The following is a 26651-nucleotide window of genomic DNA, read 5'->3' as shown; positions in this document are numbered from 1 at the left end:
TGAATTGCATTTTAAGGATTCAGAAAACACACTCAACACTGACAATGTATTCACTTGCTGGAAAACAAGTCCAGAGAAAGACGGTTGAAAACGTATGAATATATGAAGCGCAGTGTAATTTGGCGACTCACACAGCAGCCATAAGCACTCCTGTGATGTAAACATTATCCTTTCTTTCTTCCTCTCCGCTTCCTCTCACTTGCAGTTCTAAGCCTCGCCTGCTAGCTCGTTACACAATTAGCCACAATTAACTGTCGGATTTGGCCCTGACACCTCAGCGTGATGTTCAGCAATTACACACAGACACACACTTACGCTGGCACACGGGGAACACACTCGCGCACTAGCTGAATTCCAATAAGCCGGTTCATTGTGACTGAATGTGACAGCGGAGGACGGTCCTGTGGCTTACTGTCTTACTCTTTACTGTTATATAGCAGAGCCGAGGCAAAACCACGGAATATGTTACAGTCGTAGTCAATACAGTTCTTTCTATTATTATGTTACATCTCTCATCTTTCAATGGATAAACTACTGTATATATTAGGGCTGTCAATTGATTAAGATATTTAATTGCATGATTGTTCATAGTTAAACGCTATTAATTGCAAATTAATCTATGACTATGACTTGATCCAAACTGCATGTGATTATCATAAAGTGGGCATGTCTGTAAAGGGGAGACTCGTGGGTACCCATAGAACCCATTTTCATTCACATATCTTGAGGTCAGAGGTCAAGGGACCCCTTTGAAAATGGCCATGACAATTTTTCCTCGCCAAAATTTAGCGTATGTTTGGAGCGTTATTTAGCCTCCTTCGTGAAAAGCCAGAAGGACATGGTTTGTACCAATGGATTGCTTGTGTTTTTTAGTCTCTAGTTTTCTAGTATCTTCACTCTAGCTTTAAAACTAAGCCCGCTACAAACACCGAAAAATCATTAAAGAAATTAGCGGCATTAAAACGAAATTATGCATTTTTATGATTCAGGATCGAGTTTCATTCTAAGTGCTTACATGTGCGTGATTTTTCTGAAGTGTGTGTTGTGTGTATATCTTAGGGATTTAGGGGGAACAGCTGAGTGTGTGTTTGCATCCGTTCGACTGGGGACTGCTGCATGCATGCACACATACAGACAGCTGTGCTCTGTTTGGGAGCCAGGAGAGAGAATTTACCCAGCATTCCCATTGAGATGCCAGAGTCGACAGCCATCACACAGCCATCATTTGATAGTTTGACATTTCAATTTTACCCCCCAGCTCCGTCTCCCCGAGTCTCGCCTCTTCCTCTCTTCCTCGTCTCTCCCGCCCCAGTCTCTCTTTCTCACCCTCTTATTCTCTGCCTGTCTTGGAGAGCAATCCCAAAGCTGTCAATCATCGCATTTTGTTAGCTCGCTGAGGGTGGGATTGAGTTTGACGCCCCGACACGTTCGCTGAGAGATTTTCTTTGTACACCAATCAGATCTGCCTGTCCTCCTGTCGCCGGGCGGAGTAGCACACTACAGCACAGGGCTCCTAATCTCTATCACGGTCTGTCTGCTGCTCCCTCTCTCCATCCGTACCTCAATCTCTTCTTGCGATCCTTCTTTCTGGCCCCTCTCACTTTCTGTCCTCCTCTATTTGTCATTGTCTCTCTCTCTCTGACACCTACTCCATTTATTTCTCTCTGGGCCGCTTTCACTTTCTCTCTCTCTCTCTCTCTCGTCTCTTTTCATTCACTCTTTTTTTCTGTCTTTAGTTTTGGCCTTGTACTTTGTTTATGCTAAGTTGTCTTAGTTGGATGCTGACACATTGGAGCACAGCTGGGAGGCAGAAGGGAACACTGTGTGTGTGTGTTAGTTTCCCAACTTTAACAGATACTGCCAGTCTATGTGGCCCAGAGCACTGTGGTGTTAACCAGCTCTCGCTGCTCCTCTGTCAATGTTAAACACTTCACTGTCACCTTAAGCAATAATCACAGAGACAGCAACAAAAGCTCTTTTAATGTACCTCTCTCCCGTACCGTCTTTCAGAGTTTTCCTAATGTCTACTTCCTAATTTCCTATACTTGATGCAGCATGATCAACAGGATCTTGTTGTTCCCATTGTTATTATTTAGCGACACAAGCTGTCATTCCATGACCTGTCGAACAACCAGGTTGTCAGTGACTTGCTCCAGACAGTGTCCTCCCTTGACCGAGAGCAGCGCTGAGCCACATGGGACAGGATGAAGCCTGCCCTTTGACTGCATTCATTGAAAAATCCTGCAACTCCGCACATCCTCGCAGGATTGTGCAGAGTTGTCCACAGTTGTGGTCGTGCTTATTTGTGCTTTAGAACATAACTGCCATGACAAAACCAGAAAATAACGTTTTATTTCTCTATTTCACTGCTTTGTTCTCGCTAACACCGCTCCCGCTCTTCATTCACTCTATAACTCGCTCCACCATCGCTGCTCTCTCTCTCTCTTGCTCGCTCGTTGAGCCGAGGAGGAGTGGCAAACTTTGATGATGAAACTGCTTTAGTGCATATGTAGACTCCTCTGCAACTCTAATAATGGAGATTGATTTCACGGAGCAAAAACTTTAATCATTTTAAATTTTAAATGTAAATGTAATTTTACTCATGTGTTTTGTGATCTTTGGTTGCAGGTTCTGTCCCCGCTGTCTGACTCTATCCTGGCAGAGAAGACTGTGACTGTGTTGGACGACAAGGTAAAGTAATATTATTTTATGTATTGGGGACGTAAGTCTCTTTTGATTGGCATGCATCATGATATCCTCTTGTTTGTCTAGGTCACCATCACTGACCTGGGAGTCCAGCTGGTTGCATCTCTGTCCCTCAGTATGACAGCGAGTCCTGGAAATTACCAGGCTATACAGCTAACGACCACAGCTACAGACCTGCTACACACACCTAAACAGGTAGGAGATACACACACACACACACACACACACACACACACACACACACACACACAGATCACAATATATCTCTGCTAGATATCATATCCTCTGGGTTGTGATATCAGATTTTCAGAATATAACTTGCACATGCAGACACATGATAAACATACATAGACGTCTCGCTGCCTTTAGGTTTGTATCACACACACTCACACACACACACACACACACACACACACTGATGAACTACATCTTAAGCTGCTCCCATCTCAACGGTAATACCCCCAAGGTTGAAATCACAGAAGTTAAACAGTAATTCTGTGCTGCGAACATCACACCGCTGCTATCTCTCCCATAATCAGTTTCTAATTAGGAGTGCATAACTTCCAGGCTATAGCGCTGCTCAGCTACAGTTACCTCATGCAGAAAGCAGCATAAGAACAAATTTCCTCTTATTTTTATAAAAAATAAGTATTAATTTTCATATTTGTAAGTACCCATTGATTTCTGGGATTCACATGATACCTATGCTAATAATAAACAATCGGCCACACGCCTCCAATTTATGATCAAGGTGGGATTTATCATTCAGCACACCTGGATAAGAGCAGATTTGGATGGTTAAGAACGTTTGGTGCATCTGGAGTTGACTTCTCAGGGTTTTTTTTAGTAGAAAATAAGAGAATATGAGAGCAATATAAGCAAATGTTGCTGCATCCGGCCCAATATCTATAGAAAAATACACTCACACACACATAAAAAACAAACCTACATACCATATTGCAAGGCGACCATGTTAGAAGTTATTCTTGACTCTCTAATCACATTGCCGAGGGTTATTTTATCCCAGCATCTCAAGCTATTATCCCTCTCCGCACCTTCCCTTCTACCTCCCTCTCTTTTTTTATCAAACAATACCCCACATTATAATTTATATCTGAAGGCTAATTGGACGAGAAGCAGCTCATTACGATATAAAACACGGATCTGATATTGCATTTTATTCAAAATTCATTTATTTTTCTATCTGCCTGTTTTTATCTACATCATTCACCATTACCTGTGGAAAGATGACGCCACTATGGAGAGGGAAAGTACGAAGGAGAGGAGAAAATAAGCATGAAAAGAAGTAAAAAACAGAAGACCAGAGGGAAAGAGAGGGAGGGGAAATTACAATTTAATGTGAAAATAGAGGGAGGGAAAGAGATAAAGTGTTGTTCCTCACGTTGGAGCTTAATTACTTTTGTAGGGAGGTCTTTGCTGCGTTATACCTACACAATCTTTTCTGTGTTCTGATTAAAGAAAGCAAAGGGTTCTATCAAGGGAAATTAGTGAGGCAGGATCACTAGACAAGCAGCGGAAAATACATTCTCTGCTGAACTCTGTTTTTGTTTATGGAATAGCTGCTTCTAACTGGAAGAAGACTGCAAAAAAAAACATTTTTACATCTTCAAAGTATTTGTCCTGATTGTAATGGAAGAGATGGAGACTGGAGAAAGGTACAGGAAAGTCAAAAGAAAGTGTGTCTGTGCACAGAAAGAAGTGGTTAGGTTTCAATTATCAATGTCTACACAAGTGTTTATGTGGGTGGGTGGATGGACGGGGGTGTAGATGTATTTCTTTGTGTCTTGCTACAAGAGTAACAACATGCTATTTATTTCCATTTAATGATCCACAGCTGAATCATTAAAAAAAAAACATATCACACTGTCAAGTTACCAAGGCAAACATCTTTTGTAAAAGCTGCTCAAAGGTGTGATGTGTAAGATCTGGCTGAATTCAGATTGCTACATCTCCGATAACTGAAGACCTGTCTCCCAGAGTTGCTAACTTTGTCCATTAGTCTTTTGATGCAGGTACCGCTCATAGACCCATTAGCTAAATCATCTCTGCAGCAAATATTGTACCAAAGTTATAGCCATTCTGAGATTTGAATATGACCTTTATAAAGGCCCAATAAAGGAAAATTTAAGGTTCTGTTTATGTTCAAAACACTGTTAATACACTTTTCTCTTATTTTATGTATGTAATGAGAATTTTTTCTGTTTCTCTTTCAGGAGGCGGCGATCAGTGCCTGGATCCAATACAGTGACGGTTCAGTGACACCACTTGATGTCTATGATCCGAAGGACTTCCTCCTCTCGGCTGTGTCATTAGATGAGAGCGTCATCTCCATAACCAATCAGGTACTAGCCATTACAAGTTTTCTTTATCTGACCAATGGCTTAAAGCTGTGTAAAATATGTCAGAAACAAAAACCATGGCAAGTTCTACTAATGGATATTTTCAGGAAACACTGCAGATTTTGCAAATGTGACAAACAGTACTGTGTCTGTTGACCTTCACATTGTCTCTGTTGTCTATCAGGAGCAACACTGGCCTATCGTAGTGGCCGAGGGCGACGGACAGGGAGCACTGGTTCGCGTGGAGATGGTCATCTCTGAGACCTGCCAGAAATCCAAAAGGAAGAGTGTGCTGGCATCTGGAGTTGGCAATGTGATAGTGAAGTTTGGAGCAAAGAGTGAAGGAAGAGGTGGACAAGACGACGGAGGAGGGACGGACAACAGCACCGGCGGGCACCAAACAAAGGACGGAGGAGAGTGGAAGTCCAACAGTGCAGCAGTGGATCGAGAGGAAGGAGCCATGAGGAAGGTGGGGGGGAACAATGGATGTTGGATTGTTTAGTGCAATCAGTAAATTAAGTATCTTGCTACACCATTACTGGAAAGGTTGACTGTATTCTTTTGTAGCTCAATGGGAAGAGAATGACATGAACACTGCCAGGAATCTAAAATTTTCCGCCGTTACAGGCTCGTTGTGTATACTCGCGCTCATGCGACCATGGTGTAGTTCGCTTATAGCCTAACGTTAGCTTTTTACTTCTGGTGATATAGTCACTCTTCAAAAATCATAAAAGTGGTGTTCATTTGTGAAGATTTTCTTGCTGAACAAAACGTGTAAGTATCATAAGCGTTTGTTTGCCACAGAGCTTATTTTCTGCAATAATCCAAAATCCAATGGGATAATCCCAAAGGGATGCTAACTTCCTGGTTGGCCTGCAAAAATACATCATCCCCGCAATGCACATTATACTGTACATACCCACTTTAAATCAAAACTGATCACTATGATCACCTATGATGTAAAACAATGTATCCTAAATTTGTGTATTAATGAAAATCAAAATAACAAAACAAAATAAAAGGAAGGGAACTAACACAGCAGTTATGGTAACATGAGCATGAATAAACATATTAGGAATAAGTTCTTTTGGAGTTGATATAGTAATAATATATGTTTAACTATCTGTGTTATTTTCCATTAATCAGGTGAGCACAACGACCAAGAGCACAGTAACCCATCGTGCTTCAGGTGGTAAAGCTGCCAGTGGAGGCAGCAGCAGCAGCCGTGGCGGAGGCCCCAGCCAAGCAGGGGACTACAGCAGCTACCCAGCCCAGGTGGAGGTACCGGGCACCGGGGACAGCGAGCTGACGCAGACCACGAGAGGACTGTCGGACCTGGAGATCGGAATGTATGCCCTTTTGGGTGTATTCTGTCTGGCAATACTGGTCTTCCTCATCAACTGTGTCAGCTTTGCTTTCAGGTAAAACATTGTGATAATTGAGGACTCAATTATTTTTTATTATTTGAAGGAAACTCAGCGATAAAAGTGGGTAGGTTAAAATGAAAGGCCTTCATCCTAAGACCTAGAGACCAAGCACCTCGCATTGACAGACAGGGTGTTTAATGGCAAAATTTGGTTCGTCCATTGTTGTTCGCTTGTCTTTTGGTTTGTACATTTCTCCTGTTTAAATAAAGGGATGCTCATTTTTAATATTAAAGGTCCAGTGTGCTGGATTTCAAGGGATCTGTTAGCAGAAATGGAATATAATATTCATAGCTATGTTTTCATTAGTGTAACATCACCTGAAACTAAGAATCTTTGTGTTTTCGTTAGCTTAGAATGAGCCCTTCATATCTACATAGGGAGCGGGTCCTCTTCACAGAGTCCGCCATGTTGCTCCACCATGTTTCTACAGTAGCCCAGAACGGAAAAACCTAACACTGGCTCTAGAGAGAGGCTTTCACGTTTTTACATTACCTGAAGGCCATTTAAGGTTTTTTCTACAGGCCTTGAAAGGGAGGGTTGAGTGGAGGGGTATTGGGTTGGTTGCAATCTGCAACCTCACCGCTAGATGTCACTAAATCCTACACACTGCTCCTTTCAAAAATCAGCACAGCCTAAATTGCACTTGTTCAAAATAGCACTTCAGTCATAGACTAATTCTCCTCCTTCATCTGCAGATACCGTCACAAGCAGGTCCCCGTGCTGGAAGCAGGAGGCAACATGAACCACGCCCATGACTGGGTGTGGCTTGGCAACGAGGCCGACCTCTTAGCTGACCACTCTGACCAATGCCAGGGCGGGCTGCCGGATGAGTGCACCACCATCATCGACCGGAACGAAGGAGGATACGAGGAGAACAAGTACCTGCTGAACGGGGCTGGAAACACATTAGTGATGGGCACAGGCATGGGCACCATTAGTGGGAGCGGTGGCCCAGGTGGGCACCGGGGCGTCACACACGGACAGACCTTGCCCAGATCTGTTCCAGAACCCCATCAGTGCCTTTCAGCAATCACTACTGGTGGCAAAAACGCCACTGGCCAAGCGGAGCATCTGAATAATTCCCCACGAGCCACGGCTGCAGCTGCGGTTGCAGCCGCCAAACGCAAACGCGTCCAGTTCACGTCTTTTGCCACCGTTCTGCCCAATGATAATTCGGGTGGGGGTGGCCCGTACGCCAACTCGTCAGTCCTGGTGACCAATGGGAGCGAGGATGACATCAAGTGGGTGTGCCAGGATATGGACCTGGGTCAGTCTGAAATCAGAACCTACATGGAGAGGCTACAAGACAATCTGTGACTGAGAAACGGAGGGGCAGAGGATGAGTGCAGGAGGGGGAGGATGGACAATGAGTACAATTCACCTGTAATGCCTTTGCAATGGATGAAGGGAGGGAGAACTGGAGGAATATGAGAACAGTGAAGGGAACACAAGGAGTTTAGAAGATTATTGAACAGACCGTGTCGAGGATGCTTACGTTTAGCTCCTCTTAGGCTATGAAAAATACTGTCATCACTAGCTCACACTCAAAGCAATGGTAGCAAACAATAAATAACATTATGAGTTTGTTTTATATTATTAATTGTGAAAATATTAGTGTAAAAATCAAGTCACTATTGGTTATGAATGTTTATTTTCAGAATACCAGTAAACCATTGTGCTATACAGTAAATTCAGGGTATGTTATTGGACAAACATTATCGAGCCACTATACATTTAAACGAGGACGGCAAGAACATCATTTCTGAAGTACTTTTTGACTCACATGGTGTATTGCCAGCATTGGATGTTGATTGATTATTGATAGATCTAGTTTTAATATTTACCAGCCACGTCTACTGAATGGTTACGTAATGACTACTGAAGAATAGGTGTGCATCAACGTTTGTTTTCGTTTCACCATGTGACCCATTTGCTTTCGGCATTGCTCATAAGTGAAATGTAACATGTAAAAATATATATATATTCCAAGTACTCAACTATAAATTCGGGCACCAGTGGGAGCTGCCATTCAGCACTGAATACGGGCGATCTTTGCTCTTTTCCTCAGACGACAGAATGTGTCAAGAGTTGGGAAATGATATGACATACAAAAGACTGTTTCTCTCCTTGGATCCAAGACAGAGGCATTTAAACTTGCACAATTACAAACAGGAACGGACACTAGCCATATTTGAGGCTTACTTCCTGTTTTGTGAAAACCTTCCAGCCGATGACGGCTTTCTCCCTGTATTCAGAACCAATCGCATCATCCCCTGGCCCCTCTCCTTGTCTGTGATTGGACAGCAGTAGAAACTTTGTGAACTGAAGTGCACAGTGAAATACTGTCTGTAAAGTAAAAAGGGGGACTGACTAAGGTGTCTCATATAAAAAAAGGAGGCTGCTTGGGCTTTGCAAAGCCTGACCGAACACTTAATAATGAGGATTATTTAAAAACCATGTAGGCAACAAGACAGACCCGAGTACCTGCAGTGTTATACATGGAGCTAACAGGATATACTGAATGACGTTACAATACAAATGAAAACGGAGCGACACTCTTGAATATCTCACGAATAGACATGGGTTCATGAAACATGTTTGTTTTGCTGAACATAATTCTGTATATTTTTCCCCCTTTTTCTTTGTCCTTTTTTGATGATTAGATTGTTTTTATTACGTTTTTCCTTGTTACATTTTTATTACCTAATTTGGGATGATATTAATTGTAGCTTTTATTTTTCAAGGATTTATTAAGATTTTAAGGATATAGGTGTACGATTCTTTTTTTTCTCCTAGAGATCTATTTATTTAAATTAACATTTGAGAGGGTGAGGGCGGAAAGAAAGGCCAAGATTGAAAACCCGCTGGTGAATGATAGCACATACGAGAAGAAACGTGAAAGGACGGAGACTGAACAGGCAGAGGTTGCCTCACCTTCGTTAAGCTCAGGTGACGAGTCATGAAGAACTGACGATAAAAAAAGGAGAACTGTATTGTTTGTTAAGATTGCAATATTTATTTATAAATGTGTTACTGTTTCAGAGTACACTGTATGTTGTAGATAAATAAACATGCTTCAAAGTGCTTGTGAATAAGATTGCAGGTCACTAGCCAACGACATGGTGATATTTTGTACATTTTACAGTGCAAATATGGTACACAATACTATCTACCACCACAATGTGAAAGTGATCTTATTGGTTCTTTTTTCTAAAGATGTTCCTGTCTTTGTTTAAAGTATTGAATGAGTTCTTGTCTTTGTACAGGGTAGGAATCAGTTTACCTCCAATGAGATGTAAAAAAAAAATGGAGGCAATTCCATCGTGAAATCACACTCAAAATAGCTCGAGGATGGTGAGATCCATTTCAGAAAGACAACCAAACCAAATGTTAGGATGTTGGGCTAGTCCAAAAGAAAACATCTGGGTTACTACAAACATCTCTATTTTCAATCATTTGTTTAAAAAGATACATGATAAAAAAAAAAAAAAAGGCACATGAAATCACAATGGTCAAATCGTCAGGTCCGGAGCAGAATGAATACAGGATTCAAAGGACCGAGAGCTTGATAGACACCGATAAGAGACCTGAGCTGACTCCAAATGGGGGATCTAAATGGGCTGCACAGCCTCCACCAAAGCAATAGATATTTTGACTGATGACGGAGACTATACTGTATGTTCTGGACTCATACACATTACTGTATCTCGCCTACTCTTAACGTAGCTACAAGACTGCTGTGATTGAAAGGATCAGTCGAACAGGTTGGATAGTCGCTGAAGGTAGAAGTGTAGCAATGCTTTCAATGAAAAACATTAACTAGAACTGTGAGTTTGGTCATACTTTACAGCCTGTGACACCCATTCTACCTGATGTATAATTTTAAAACTGTTTGGATGTCAACTGAAAAAAAATAATACAAGGCTATTTTTGATTATTTGTGGGGCATTTCAGCTTTTATTTGATGCCAGAGAAAGACTTCTGTGTGTAGCCATTGTGGAAGGGCCGCAATTTACTGCATGCTTACTGAACTACTGCAGCACGGCTCCCCAGAGGAATTGTTTTAACAGCACAAAGGTTTTGGCTCCTTTGTCGTAGTTGCAGCTGTCAGAAGTTACACAGAAAGGCCAGGGTAGGAGGTTGCAACTAGAGAGTAGAGTTTTGTGTTAAATCATGCTAATTCGGTTTTACCAAGACAACTGTAAGTGCAGAAACAAGAGCAGTTGGTTTGTATTTTATTTTTTTATTTTCCACATTCCTCTGGTTGACAGGCTGTGCTGGTATACAGGGAACTGGATCCGTCTGCTACAGAATTATGTTCATCCATCCATCCATCCATCCATCTGCAACCGCTTATCCCGTTAGGGGTCGCGGGGGGGCTGGAGCCGATCCCAGCCGACATTGGGCGAAGGCAGGGTACACCCTGGACAGGTCGCCAGTCCATCGCAGGGCTGACACATAGAGACAGACAACCATTCACGCTCACACTCACACCTACGGGCAATTTAGAGTAACCTAACCTGCATGTCTTTGGACTGTGGGAGGAAACCGGAGTACCCGGAGAAAACCCACGCTAACACGGGGAGAACATGCAAACTCCACACAGAAGGGTCCCAAGCCGGATTCGAACCTGCAACCCTCTAGCTGTGAGGCGCCAGTGCTAACCACTGCACCACCGTGCAGCCCTAGAATTATGTTCATATTTAACCAATTTGTAATAGCAATTTTTAGCCAATGCAGGAACTAATGTGATGTTCATACAGCGCAAGTAAAAGTAAGTAAGGGTGAGGCGGTAAGGGAAGTGATTGGCAACCATAGCATATATCCTCATACAACGGTTTGCATGACATCTTACAAAAAGTGATTCCTTATTTTTTGTGCGTTTTCCTACAAATGTCCAGCAACAGGTGTCGATTTCACTCATTACATGCATACAGTCATTTAGGCATTTAGGCAACACAACTACTTGGTTAGGTTAAGGAAAAGATTGTGGTTTGAGTTAAAAAAAAATTACAGAAGTGGCGTTACTAAAGTCCGGAAGTTACGTGACAAATAAGTCAACATTTTGGTTAAGATAACTACGGAAGTGGCAAAACTTAGTTACAATCTCCATTTCGTTCTCTTTGGCGGCACCTCTGGCAATAATCTGTAATTGCAGGTGTGTTTTTGGATCTCACTTCCCAGAGATCCAAAAAGTGTGCGGGCACCGCTTGTGATTTTTCCTGGAAATGTCGCCACAGACACCGTGTTCGTAATACTGCAAATGCGAGGGCGTTCATCAGTGGGACATCCCCATTGTGTTACCTCATTCTGCGATAGATAGTGACTTAACAGACATTTATTTAAATGAAAATCTTACGGAAGTTACGTGAAAAATAAATCGTCTAGTTTCACACGGGGTGCGAATGCCAGCCTCCTGGGTGAAAGTCCGTATGTATAGTTTTAGTATGTATAGTGACAAACGGTGTATGAGAACAGCCTGAACATTATGCTACACAGGAACATTGCATTTCATCCAATCTAATACAAAACAGTTTCATATGAACATAAGTCTGATGAGAAAAGTTTTGAGACAGATCTGGATGCATTTGAACTGGAGGATTCAGTTGTTTTAAATGTTGTCACTCAGCCTTGTTTTACTCACTTGTAAGGCTTTGTGTCTACAGAGGATCTGCATATATGGTGCTGCCTAATTTTTCTTAGAAAGCAAAGACGCCTTGTTTCCAGAGGAGGATTTTACATTATTAGCCACTGTAGACTTCCCCTCTTGAACCCGATCTTGCAATAACACTCCAGTGAAGTGAATAAACTACCTTAGAACCACATTAGTTCTGCATGTAAGTAACTTCTAACACATTTTTCTAAACAATTCCTCCAGGATGAAGCCGATGCATAGCAGTAGTTCAGCCGGCAAGCAAGCAGTAAAAACTGGGACCTCTACAGTGTCTGTCTGTGCTGAAAAAACATCAAACCACTAAAAAAACAAATACAATTCTCAAAAGAGCTGAGTTCAGTTGTTGTGTAGCTACAGTGGGAGGTACACATGGGCAGCAGTGGAACGTGCTACAGGTAGAAGAGGTGCCAGTGGACACGAGCCCTGAAGGTTTTTTTGTTTAATTTGTCTTTCTTTTTGCTATTGTCATTGTTTAAACATGGTTCATGGAGGCCAATAAAGACCCATAACCAAAAACAGCCTGCTCCTTTGTCTTATAATACTCTTTTATTGTTTATTCTTCAGCTTCCCGCCATGATAATCTTGTATTTCGACTCATGTTTTTGTGTTTCAACCTTTCATGGCGATGGCAGTACAGGACATAATTAGAAGTTAGGTACTGTCGCTGAAACTTGAGACATCAGGAGACATCGTCAATCACAGGTTTGTTTAGAAGAGCTGTCGTTTTCAAAATAATATGTTTCTCAATCAGACTTCTTTGTTGAAATGTCAATCTAGAACACACAGGCTGCACAGAAAGTAGTTTACTTGCTTCTGTAAGATTGTGTAAAATGTAAAAAGAAAATAAACAAAATAATAGTTTGACTCTTAAAAACTTTTGAAAGATTGAAAGCTTTGCCATACTTTTAAGGGAACTTTTTCCAAACATGGTACCTTCATGTGGCAATGATTTATCCAATATGTACAGAAGAACATTTTTTTTAGTAATTCGAAGTATGCCACACTGGAAAAAAGATGAGACAAAAATTTCTAGTGCTTTATTTGTAAAAACTTTTAAAATAAACTGATTGGACATTTAATTAGGAATACAGACAACTGCATCATGGAGGGCTACAAGACAACAGCAACTGATTTCACTGATTAGAACGCCTTCAATCAAAGACGAGGAACTAATGAAATCCCCTGGTGGCATCTTTGGGCTTGTTTGAAGCCTGACCAGAACCAATCAGCACTGATCACCGTCTGGCTTATAGAACAATGCCCGCTGGTTATGAATTGTGTCCAACTTAAACTGTTATCAAGGCAACCAGGCAATGATCTAAATGCATGATGGGAAATGATTTGCTCATAATTGAGTTTATAGCTATTTGGCTTAAAAGTTCAACCAACAGCTACGAAATTGTTGACGTTGGTTGGATGGTCACATTTTACAAATGTAGTGATTACCTCCGAGGACTGCTGATCCTTTTCAGATCCCTTGCTAATTTTGTCTGCGCTCTAATCGCCGGGTTTCTGTGAGCTGCCGCTTGGAGGCCCAGTGGGAGTCTCGATGATGGAGAGGCATTTACACGAAATGTTAATTAAGATAATGCTTTATAGCCCACCGGATTACCAAGAATAAGTATGAAATTAGATATCCACGATAAAGTTTACATTTGAATACTCAAGCAGGGTCAACGAAATGAATGAATAAATGAAAACTGACAGTTTATACCAGAGATTCACCCAAGTACACACCAGAGGAGCAAATTATTCAGTTTTCTCTCCCTATTTAACAAAAAAAATGTTGTTGCAGGGCACTTAATATTTTGTTATTTTCATTCTTTAAAAGTCACCAGAATGCAGGAAACAAAGTCTCTGAAACTCTAGCCTTGTTTTTCTGGAGAGGACCGCCACTTTGGTTTTGAAATTCTCCCTATTTTTGAGGTCTCAATGTTGGCAAGTAGGACATTATGACAAAGTAGTATTTTATTTAACCTTTATTTAACCAGGTTAGTCCGATTGAGATTAAGAACCTCTTTTCCAAGGGAGACCTGGCCAGGACGGTCAGCAGCAAGAACACAAAGTTGCAGACACAGATACAAATAGAGATAAAATACAATTCACAAACACTAAAAGCACTCAAATTTGCATTAAAAGAGAACTATCTAAAGACAAATGGAGGGACAAAAAGGAACTTTTCTGGGAGTAGGCTGTACAACAAGGGGGCTAAAAACATTGGCATGCCATAGAGTCTGCTTCTAAAGCCTTCATTCTAGATTTAAAAATATTTATTGATCCCAGCTCCTTAATTTTTAGGTCATTTTGGAGCAAATTCCAGGCTGAGGGTGCAGAATATGCAAAAGCCCTTTCCCCAATTTTTGTCCGAGCTTTTGGGACAGAGAGCACAAAGAGGTCCTGTGAACGCAGTGAATACTGTCCACAATTTGTTTGTGTAATAAAAACACTTAAGTAGTGTGGGAGCAGACCCAGAATCACCTTATATATAAGGATGAACCAATGGGAGAGCCTACGGGTTGCCAGTGCAGGCCATCCCACCCGAGAGTACAACTCACAGTGGTGAGTCAGAGCTTTACAATTTGTGATGAACCTTAAGGATGCATGGTAAGCTACATCAAGTATGACCCAATGGTATGCATACTGCACGCAACAGTACGTACTTTGCAAGGGCAGCTGCAGTATGTACTAAAAGTAAAAGAGTAAAAGTATGCGATTTTGAACGCATCCCTTATTTAGTTTCATTGAGTTTCCTCACATGAGTGAAACAGCGCCCTCCTGGTCACAGCTGGTAACAATCACTCAGTGTGTGTGGTCAAAGATGGAACTGCACCCTCACAGTCGAGCAGCTTAATTGGAGGTTCTGTATCAAACAATGATTACAGTTAGCTAGCTGCTGTGGTGCCACTGAAAGGATGACAAGAAACTGAGGACAACTCCGAAGACTTAACGTGACTCTGGCATCACAACAAGGAAGCTAACTAACTACATGACCGTCACAACAAGTGCTGTGGGACTTCATAGGACATGGATATGGACCAGTTCGTCTCCACTGACAGAGAGGAGAATGGACTTCAACATCTAACAGTGAGTCAGATACACAAACTGTCTGTCTGTCTCTTTGGTAGCTGTTTTTCTGGATTGTTCTGTCTTTCCTTGGCTGTCTGAGTGTCTACCCTCAGCTTTGTGGGTGTCTTACAGTAGCCCTACTGTACTGTATGGACTCCAAGGTTATATTGTACACCTTGTTTTCACTGATGCTATTGTGTTATTGCTGCGGTTTGAAGAAGAAGCCCGCCGAGGCTTTGAATAATGTGGATTTGTATGCATTTATTGGTTGTTCAGCCACCTGTTGATTGTGTGTGACAAAAGAGTATACAGTGTAAGTTCTTTGTGTGTGATTTGGGAATGAGCAAACAGATGGTCTGCTAGTTGCTGGAGAGATCCATGTTGTGTCCATGGCCATGTTGTGTTTTTAAGTTGTGCTGCATTATGACTCATTAGCTTTAATAAGGAATACTGTTGGTCTTGTTAGTTGTAGTATATGTTTAAAGGTGCATAAGAAAGTTGGGAAAGTCATGTAGCCTATCTTTGATATGTGCATTTCGTTTCTTTTTGATAATCTGTTTGAGTCACAATCTTGTATTTTGATTTTGGTGTTTCAACCTGTCATGGCGATGGCAGTACAGGACATAATCAGAAGGTAGGTACAGTAGCTGGAAGTTTAGACATCAGGAGACATTGTCTGAACATCATCACAGGTTTGTTTACAAGAGCTCTGTCATTTTCAAAAAAATATGCACGTTTCTCAATTAGACTTCTGTGTTGAAATGTCTAAAACACTTAAAAAAACATGATTGTTTGACTCTTCAACACTTTTAAAAGACCAAAAACTTTGCAATACTGTTAAGGAAACCTTTTCCAAACATGGTATCTTCATGTGGAAATTATTTATCCAATATGTACAGATAAAACAACAACTATATCAGTAATGCGAAGTAAGCCTTGTAGTTTGGAAAACACTGGACAAAGTTGGTTGCTTTTGATCATTCGTCTCCATACTGGACAAAAGATAAGACAAAGATTTCCAGTGCTATTTTTGTACATTTTTTAAAAAATCAACTGAACATTTAATTAGGAATAGGCAACTCTTTCATGGAGGGCTACAAGACAACAGCAACTGATTTCACTGATTAGCACGCCTTCAATCAGAGACGAGTAAAATCCAGGAAAATCTGATCCGCACTTGCCGAAACTGAGCCAATAGAAATGCACAGCTGCAACTCCAGTTACACTATGCATGTGTCATACCCCATAGCTCAAGACTGTTTCCCATCCTCTTTCAAAAGGCCTTGGATACAGCCTGTGTGCAAGAGGGTCAAAGTTCAAGGCACAAAGTTATGATGAAGTAGTATGTCCCAAATGTATACAAACTGCATATAACCAGGCTACTGTGTAAGGGCAGATGCAATATGTACTAAAAGAGACTTTCCGCAAATGAGTGAAACAGCGGCCAACACTTTGTATTATATTTATAGGTGCATAAGAATGTTGTGTAAGTCATGTATCTACGATATGTGCATTGTTTTTTTTTTTTTGTGAATATACATATGTCGTCTTAGTCATCCCAGATTTTACTTGAATGTAATGTGTTTTTTCGCATCACATTTCAATGGTACAGTACAAATCTGAATTAGTTAACTTTTTTTGGTAAAATGGCACATTATACTAATTTATACCTTATGTCTTTAGATAACCTGTCTGACTTGGCTTTTGAATCACACCACTTCTAAAATGGGCACTTTACTTCAGAGTTAATTCATTCAATAACTCTGGAGTCTAACCATCTTTTGGTCTTTTATTCTGTTTATTGCTGGATATTTTCACATTTTCAAACTGCTAGAAAAATCTTCCAAACGAAACAATCTGATAAAGAAAAATTACTTTTATGTTCACACTAAGGCCGTACTCATAAGCCAAAGAGGTTGGGAACCACAGCTTGGACCAGTCTGGCCCCTGTTGTTTAAAAGGGCCAGAACCACCACTGGGAAATTGACCTGTGCATGAAGAAAGACAGATATGCATTTAGAAACGACAACAAAAAAAGGAAGGATCATTGACTAGCTAAATGTATGACTGAACTGTGAATTCATGTCTTTATATCAGTGGTATATCAACAGCATTCCCTTTTCTCAAGTGCTCTGTGGGGGCAGACAATAAATACAACAATTTTCTGAAAATGGCTTCAAATAGGACTCTTTTAGACAGGACAGAATAAGTGACTCCAGTTGATAATAACTCCTACACCGGCATGCAGTATTAACACCCCTTCTTGCTTTATCTTGAGAAATGCTCTCTATCTTTATGTATACACACATTTTCTCGGGCCATATAAATGTTCAGGTTTTCTGTTTTTACGAATAGAAACCCCCTTTATCTTTATAAATGATATTACTCTTTGTAAATACATTCTCCATTTACGCACACAAAGAAACTGATGATTTATTCCTGTCTAAACTGGCGGCATCATGTGGTTTTACCTCGTTGGATGCTGCTAAGCACAAATGCCGTTTAGCCTGTGTGCATTCAGCTTAGAGGACAGCCAAACCCTTTCACAACATCAGTGGATCAAGTCTAAATGATATTAAAGTGCATTATTTTAAAGGTGACGTCTTCTCAAGGACATGTTCAGTGTAGAAGTGTTTGTTTGTGTGTCTACCATACTGTCAGCAACTGCTTAGAATGAATTGGATCACTGTAGTCCAGAAGTTTTTGATGTTTTCTCCATCAGCATTTTTGGCAATGTATCAAACTCTACTCTTGATGACATAAAGTCGATTTTTAAAAGGATTCCACAACTCCAATATGTTCCTGCTCTTGACACGTTAGCAGTGAGATAACAGGCTATTGACTTGCCATCTATCTATGCCAGCTATCCTAGCTAGCTAGCTGTTTCTTCCTCATCTGGTGGTGGATTTCGCTCTCTCTTCTTGAAATATTTATATATGCTCATGATCTGAAAATCAAGGGTACAAACTACAATGGTAAACACAGGATTTATTACAAAGATGTTCTGAATAGCAGTAGATCTTACAGTAGTAGTGGCAGATTTTACAGATGTTGTCTGGTATTTAAGTGCACATTTTAAGCTCCCTTATTGTGCAAACAGAACAATTTTCAGTGGCATTTGTCCGACAGATGGGCTATATCTTATTGCATTAAATTTGTTTAGCATGAAAACAATAAAGCATTTGGGTATTTCATTCCCTCTCCTCGATTATTCACCTGTCCATCAGGAGAACCACGTTTGATTCAAGTGAGTTTTTTCTATTGTGTTTAATGCATCTTATTAAATATCTTCTTCAAAATAGTCCCAGTATCTGTAGGGTTGAATGAGTGCCAAAACAAAACCTTTAATTCGTCAATCAAGTTATAACAAATGACATGAACATTTTCCTGGTGGCAGGTTGTCAGATTTGATCACTTTTTCTATTTCATAGCATTGTCATTTTAATAAAATTTTTTGACTTATGGTAAAGCAATTTTAATAGATCTCATATGGATTCTGGTAACTTTTGATATGAATTTTATTCTTCTACCTATTTGCTATTTTTGTTCCCCTCAGTCTCAGTTTTAGGAACATGAGCCAGCTTGCTTGTGTCACCCTTAAACACACGGAGCCATGAGGATGCTGCACTGAAATGTATTTTACGCCCCAGTGAGAATGCAGCTATTGAGAGAAGGCAGACTCATGAGGGAAAACAAGAGCAGTAGTCCAAATCTAGACCCTTATTACTCTTTATGAGTAATAAGGGTCACATAGAGCCTCTCAGGCCATTTCCAAATACCCCCCCCCTCCCACCTCCAGCCCCATTTTCCACTATCACATACCGCTGTGATGATGTTAAAATGCGTTCTGAGTGCATGTGTTGTGTTTATGGGTGTATGTGCACTTGCTTATCTAGCCTTATGAGGACCAAACTGTTGTTTTAACAGCAACAGGAAGTAAAAGCAAAACCTCCAAAGTGAGAAAAAATTGTGCATCTAGTTAAGGGTTACATTTTAGATTAAATTCAAGATTAATTTAGGATTAAATTAATTTAGGAGTTACAGTAAATTGTTTGGTTAGGAAGGCATATAATGCAAAAAATGCATAGCCTAAATACAGTAATACATTATGTATTTGTAACCGTGAATTTACATTTTACTATTTAAGCATTTGTATGTGTTTGTATGCACAGGCAAATTGTATTTGTGTGTGTGTGTGTGTGTGAGCATGCATGCATGTTATGATGAGGCTGTATGTTGTTGTTATAGTTCTATAGAGTTATTTCAGAGGGAGCACAGTATTACCTTCACCTTGTCAAAATAGACCCATGGTGTTTTTTGCCCATTAAGGTAAATGCACCTTCTAGACTTTCTTTTATGCTTGCAGGCCACACAAACATAGGCACGCAGACGCACGCACATGCACACACACACTAACACACAAGGACAAAAGCCACAAGGTCTATATTACACACCTTGTATTGCCCTGAAAAAAACACACATCATCAGCACACTTCAGATCCAGCCTTATATAACACCATGAAATGACACATACACTTTCTCTTTCTCACACACAAGTATTAGCCCCCTCCTAGTACCAAATATAACACAAATAATGGTTATTATGTGTGCATGCAAGTGTGTCTCAGGGTGTCTGTGTGCAGTTAAAACACATCTGTATGCATGTGTTTATTTTCTCATTACAATAAAGTAGAAAATAAGTACTGTAGTGTACAATACTGTAGTGTTTTATTGTAGAATGTGACCAAAACCCTCAAGTTGGCACAATATCCGCTGTCATGCCCGCCACGGCGCGTCCTCTCGAATGTTTCCATGACGGGTCCTTGCCACGTTGCGAGCCGTCTCAGATACTACGTCAGCACCCAGATGCACTTGTAGTTGTTCAGTTTAGTAGCAGTTGTTCGCTGTGACCCTCAATGTCTTTGAACGTCTGTCTTGCTCTCACACAGTGTCTCTCTCTCTCTCTGTCTTACTTGCTCATGCACATGCATTATTCCACTCCAATTTAGAGCAGCTTTCCATTAACATGTGTTTTGTCCGTCCCTGCAGGCTTTGCTCTGCTACACTAGTTGATTTACAGCTCTTATCAAATACATATTGCCAAGCGAGTGAGACGTGCAACCTTTCATTTGCACGCCGCCGACCTGCAAATTCGACATGCTACATTAACAAGAAAAATTACTGCTGCTATGCATGCCAAGAGCCTATGCGTGAGTGTGTGTGTGTGTGTGTGTGTGTGTGTGAGAGTGAGAGAGAGAGAGAAAGAGAGACAGAAAGGTGAATACAAAGTGCCAGAGAAGGAAATGCTGTACAGTAAGTGTGTGAGTTTAAGCTTTACCATCTGTGTGGGTGAGAGAGCAAGGGGAGAGTCTGTACATTTGAAAGTGTGTAATTTATAACTGCAAGTGTGTGCGTGGATTTAACAGCGATGTAGTGTGTGTTTGAGAATGAGAGAGGTCAAAATGGCTGAATCTACCATCCATGTCCTGGATGCCCACCAAGGGACACAGCTTGCCAGTGGGGCTTTGAATGTGCAAAGATAGAATTAGTCCTAACTGAGCTGGGTGCAGTCCAAAAGCATAAAGCACCCCCCCCACCCTCCGCCTTCTGTACATTTTTACTCAAACATTTATCAACATTTTGAAATAGATAAATTAAAAAGAGCTTTTACTATATTGGCCATACACAATGTCACTGGGGGCTTCAGCTTAGCCCTTTCGGCCCGAGCCCCCGTGGGTTGCATCAGAGAACGCTCCGACACGACAGCGGCAGCGAGCGCTCTGGCTTGGCTCGTACCACCATACCAAAACATGCAGAAGTACAATCTGTAGTTCGTACAACAGCCCCAGAGCCGCCAGTAGTCCACCTTTTGCTGGCAAATGAGCCGGGAGCTCTGAGTGCTGGCAACATGGAGGGAAGATAAACATTGTCGATTTGCATATACTACCCACATTGTAATGATACAAAGCTGGTTTCCTTTTAACTTAACCCAGTCATTGAGGCAGACACAGAGTGACAAGCGATTTAGAGATAAAACAGATATGTATTAGCATGGGTTAGTGTATGTGTGTTTCACCAGAATGTATTTGCATATCCTTGCGGTATTCACTCCCTAAAGGCTGCATTTGATTGGTGAGAAAGGTAGAGAGTGAGAACTCAATTTATTCTGTCGCATAAATTGCCTATATTTCCTAATAATTCAAAATGAATACAACTGGTTTATAAATAAAATCGTATTTATTTGCATGACAATGAACTTCATTACTAAACTTTCTTGCAGTAGTGAATACAGTTAATTTACCACTAGCTTCTGTTAAGATCGCTCTCTCTTAGATAGTTCCTTTTTAAACAAATACATAATTAACCTTTCCATTACCACAGGGGGTTTTCCTCGTAAATAACAGCAAGAGAGTGAAACCATTTTTTAATTCAGATCTATTGATTAGGCATGCTCAATAGCTAAAGGCCAATGTTTCCTACCTGTATTTTCCTGTCTGCAGAACTTCCGTATCTGGAAAAATCATTTGTATTTTGGTTTGTATTCTAACTCGTCCAATTGTTTTTGTAAAGTAACTTAAATCCTCAATAGATGGTATGCGTTGGAACCATGTTTCCCTTTTATTTTCCTTCAATATGCAATTACATATGTATTTTATCAGTATTAAAACAGTCTTGTCTTCAGCTTTAATTTTTGCCATTGTCATAGATTATGAACAGTTTCCATTAGAGATGAAAGTCCTCTGTTCCCTATGCTTCAAGTACAAACATCTGCAATGACTAAAGCATTATTTAGGTTAAACACGTTGAACAAGAGTAAAACACAGTGGTTTAAGTGTCAGAGAAAAGTGTTGCTCATACATTTTTTTTTTCTCTGCTCAGTTTTGTTTAGGATTCATTATTGAATCTGAAGTGAAAGTTTCCCTTTGCAAGCCTTGCCGCTCTGCAAAAATGAAAGCACTGAGTGTAAATGGCACAAGACACTGTGAAGTACTTGAGAGTCCATTAGGAAGCTGACTTATCCCGGGCTGACTATCTATCCTGTTTAAATTGATGAATGACCAGTCAGGGAGTTTATTGCAATCCAGTAGCTTTGTATACAAGCTCTCATGCACATAAACTATTGCATTAATACTGCGAGTGTTCACATAAATGTCCCTTAGTCTAAACTTTCCCCTAATCACTAACATTTAACCAAAACTAATATACACCTCTACAACCTTAGCTTTATTTTTTTTTTTAATTATTATCTTCTTCTTCTTTTTTTTTTTGGCATTTTTGTCTGTAGTTGATAGCGACAGTGTAGAGGTGACAGGAAGTGAGGGGAGAGATGTCATGCAACAAATGTTTTCGGCTGAACCAGACCCAGGGATTTCGTGAAGACATGGGATGTTTCTCAAGGTCAAGGATGCTTCCTTGGTAGGACGGGTCCTTCCAAGACCGTCTTGATTAACGAAGTCTTCCCACTGTTCAACAATCACCAACTCTGGTCTTGGTCGAAAAAAACCCTTAATTCCCCGTATTAAATGTGAAAAGAAACCGCCGTTATGCCGTCCTCAAAGCCACCAGACTTCATTGAAAAAAACATTAATTTAACTTGCCGATTACGTTACTGGGTTAGCTCGCTGAACGAGCCTATCACTGAGCGACAAAGGTTGTAACAAACTTTTAAATTAGGCCTTGTAGATCTAAAATGAGTGAAGATTCAGCGCGGATTGCCAATTTCTCGTCTCAAATTTGTTCATAAACCTATTTCGTCCACATTTTAGAGGATTTTCTCATCTTTCAAAACTTGTAACTTTGGAATCTTGCCCCTGTCTTTTTCCTATAATTTTCTCATTTCTCATTCTCTCCTCTGCAGTCCATGTAAGTCTGTATGTGTAAGTGAAGTCCAGTGTATGTGCATTGAAATCATGTTATAGAGACTAACATCTATTCACACCCTCACATGGAATTCAACTCCCTGTTGGAGACACAAAGCTGGTCATGACAACCTAAAATATTACATTTTAGGTTTAACACTTTTGGTTAAGATTAGGTCCAGGTTAACATCAGGGTAAGGGTTGGGGTTAGGCATGTAGTGGTAAAGGTTAGGATAACTCTACAGGGAATTAATGTACATTAAATCATTGCAATGCCCTCCTTAGTGACAGAAACAATTGTGTCACTGATATGTTCAAACTTCAATCTCCATGATTTAATAGTCGACTTAGAAAAGTTACACACAGATCTGTAGCAGTGTGCTCTAACTGTGTGTAAGATGGACAGTGACTTGGTGTGTAACAATGGCTTACACTCAAACACACACACAGACACACAAACAAGCTGACCGGTGTAATTCATGGCCCATTAATCGCTGTGTGACCTTCCTGAGGTGTTTGGTGATCCACAGCTCCGAGTGAGCTTGCAGGCTAATAGATGATAAACACCACACACACACACACACACACACACACACACACACACACACACACACTCACACACGCACACACACAAATAAGAACCTCTTAGCGTGTTCACAGATCATGATGATAATAGATGGTTGCATTATTCACTGTTTTCCATGGATATATACATGCAGTAGATAGAGATACACATACTGCACACCTGTGTCAATAGTGTAGTAAATAATTGCCTCATTATTCTGGTATATATATATATATATAACACACACATTGTAAGGAATGCATGGCATCATACTCGCAAATTTAAAATAAAATGTACTTTATACCTACACACAAAATACCAAAATCCAAGTAAAAACACCTGGTTCAGTTACTGCTTCTCTGCAATTAAATCCACCGGCTCACCCCGTGGATACACAAATACACACACACACATAATCAGGATAGGGGTCAGAGCGCAAGGTGAGATGCACAACCTTATTATTTCTATACACATACACCCACAACACAATACAACCAAGGTCTCTTACTGTTTATCATTGTCTTTTCTCAAACCAGCAGGCTGGCAGAGGAGACTCTTCAGGCTTCAGGTACATTGCCTGTTCAGCCCACCCCCCACTGCACCGTCTGTCCCAACTCCCCTATTAAGAGTCCAGCAAAGTCTGCCTTGATTTATGACTGTGTGTCTGTGTGTGTTTACATAAGACTATACTAATAAGCTATCGGAGTACAGTATGTGTGTGTGTGTGTGTGTGTATGTGTGTGTGTGTGTGTGTGTAGGTGTGTGATGTATGACATGTTCAGTCAGACTCAGAGCCCAAAATGGCTTCTCATCCATTCAACGCTTCTCTATTTAATGATAACTGAAGATTCATTCAACAAGAGAAGAAAGAGACATGAAATGAGGCACAGAAAGACGGAGAAAAAAGAAAGAGGCAGGAATATAGCATAAACGAAATGGAAATAATTACAGAGAGAGTGACAGATGCTGGTATCAGACTTAAAGTCTCATCCGCACATATCTTGACTTTGTCACCAAGAACTTTTTATTTTGGTTTGGAACGAATAAACTCAGCTCGTTTGCTACAGCTTAGTTTGGTCAGAAGTTGGCACTATAGGCTTGCATGGCTGTAATCCAAAAGTAAACAGAAAAGAAGAAGTAGAGGTTGTGAACCGGAAACAAGACAAGTTTGCTTGGCCATGCATGTAACCATCTATAATAGAAAAATGGAGAGAGGACTTCAGGAATTAGTTTCAATTGCGCAAGTTTTAACTGTTCTGTCAGCTAGTTTCGGCCATAACTCATGTTGTCCAGAGATGAAGACAAGCATTCATAGATTGTGGGAATATCCAAGAAGACGGCGACAGCGGTAACAGCCGATCACTCGTGAGTTAAATGTTTCGCTGCGTCAGAGTTTATTCGGCAAAGGTGTTTTCATTTAGGCCTCAAGTGAGAGTAAAATAGTTTTTCTTAATTGAGGAAGTTTTATCGTATTTTTCTGTTTCCATACAGCTTTTCTAATACGATACTTAAAAAATATGTGAATGGAAACACGGCCACTGTGACACTTCTCTGTCAGAAACATACTTGAGATCATGTTAATCATTCGCATTATGTAGAACATTGTTAAGTGTTTCAAAGGGCAATGTCAGCAGCTGTTTTGTCTATATTTTAAAATGCCTTTTGCAGAGCATACCTTAACAAGGTCAAGGTCGTTTGTTTTCACACATAGTAGTCACACAATTAATACGATAGAAACCAACAAATGGAACAAACTTGAGAACTTTAAGTGAGGGAGTTTAAACCTAAAAGCGTACCACGAGTTCCTTCAGTAAATTGAAGCTACTAAAGAACAAACCAAGCTTTGCCATGTGCCAGGACAAATATCAGAGTTTGGCAATGTTCTCTATGCTGCTAGTTTGTTCAGGAACTACTTTAAGGACTGGGCAATGAGTTGCACCAGCATGATGCCATGTGGTGGTTGGAATACATACCACACATTTTTAAGATAATTTACATGAAGTTTTCTTTCTTGGCAAAACACTGCTTGTAGAACTTTAACATCCAGCTGTCGGATGATTGAGAGGGATGATTTTGCTTGTTTGCTGGCATGTTGGCAGTTTTGATTGGGTGATAGGGTTACGAGAAGTTATCCAAAGTTCTAGAGGAAATGACTGACAATTATTGTGATGTTGTGGAGGTGTTTTTTTGTGTGCATTGTGTCCCCAAACAGTGAGATGTACAGTTGGGACAGTGAATGCAATTGGACTAGGGGAAAAGTTTCTGAAAGGTATTTGTGGTAATGATATGTAGACTGGTGCAATCTCATGTTGTTGGCTCCCAAGTTGCTCTGCTGCCATCACCTCTTCTTGGCCAAATTTCTAACTTGGGAAGCCAGCAGATCTCGCAAGCAACACACTTGCACCGCAAACCTCTCCTTCCACAGGAAACCTTGTACTTTGCCTGTTTAAAACAGGTTTGTATTGGTGTTGTATGAATGACAAACGGGTTTGGGCCCACATTGTAATCTAACATGTGCTGACCTGTGAAGCGATTGAGACACATAGCAAGAAGGAAGATGTATACTGCCTGAACTTTTCAGAACGGCAGAGAGAGAGATGACAGTGACGGAACAGAAAAGATTAAGACCAGACAAGGATGTGAGAGTGTCGGTCAAGGAGCCATGTAACATTTTGACATGTTACATTAACTACAGAAAACAAGCAAATACCCATCTTCTCTTGGAAAATTTGATTATGTTTTTCAACTTTGGTGTACATTCTTGAAGGGTCCATGTCTAGACAGCACCCTTTGTTTTTTAAAGTGTAAATTCAGCTCATATTAGTGTTTTCAAATATGCATTGTGATGTCTCTCTGATGATCATGTTTTATTGCCACTCGGAGAGACTTCTCCAACTGCCGTGGAGGAAAAAGACCTGAAATCCAGCATGCAGACCTTTACACCTCGTATGCTGAATGCAAAATAAGAGTAAGACAATATGTTGACAAAGTATC

General features: G+C 40.6%; 1 protein-coding gene and 1 long non-coding RNA gene across 2 annotated transcripts in view; both read left to right on the top strand.

The window, feature by feature from the left end:
* Nucleotides 1–9577, top strand: part of LOC141769746 (transmembrane protein 132C) — a 305459-nt gene extending 295882 nt beyond the window's left edge. Inside the window, exons 11-16 of the mRNA XM_074639133.1 lie at nt 2629–2691; nt 2773–2901; nt 4941–5069; nt 5251–5535; nt 6213–6487; nt 7189–9577. Coding sequence (XP_074495234.1) covers nt 2629–2691; nt 2773–2901; nt 4941–5069; nt 5251–5535; nt 6213–6487; nt 7189–7810 — 1503 coding nt within the window. The 3' untranslated portion in view covers nt 7811–9577. The remainder of the gene's footprint in view (nt 1–2628; nt 2692–2772; nt 2902–4940; nt 5070–5250; nt 5536–6212; nt 6488–7188) is intronic.
* Nucleotides 9578–15087: 5510 nt separating this feature from the next.
* Nucleotides 15088–26651, top strand: part of LOC141770217 (uncharacterized) — an 84909-nt gene continuing 73345 nt past the window's right edge. Inside the window, exon 1 of the long non-coding RNA XR_012594470.1 lies at nt 15088–15251. This is a non-coding gene — a long non-coding RNA (uncharacterized LOC141770217). The remainder of the gene's footprint in view (nt 15252–26651) is intronic.

Source organism: Sebastes fasciatus, chromosome 6 (genome assembly GCF_043250625.1).
Source record: "Sebastes fasciatus isolate fSebFas1 chromosome 6, fSebFas1.pri, whole genome shotgun sequence".
NCBI lineage: Eukaryota > Metazoa > Chordata > Actinopteri > Perciformes > Sebastidae > Sebastes > Sebastes fasciatus.
The sequence above is the reverse complement of the archived record's forward strand: the minus strand, read 5'-3'. Positions and strand labels throughout refer to the sequence as shown.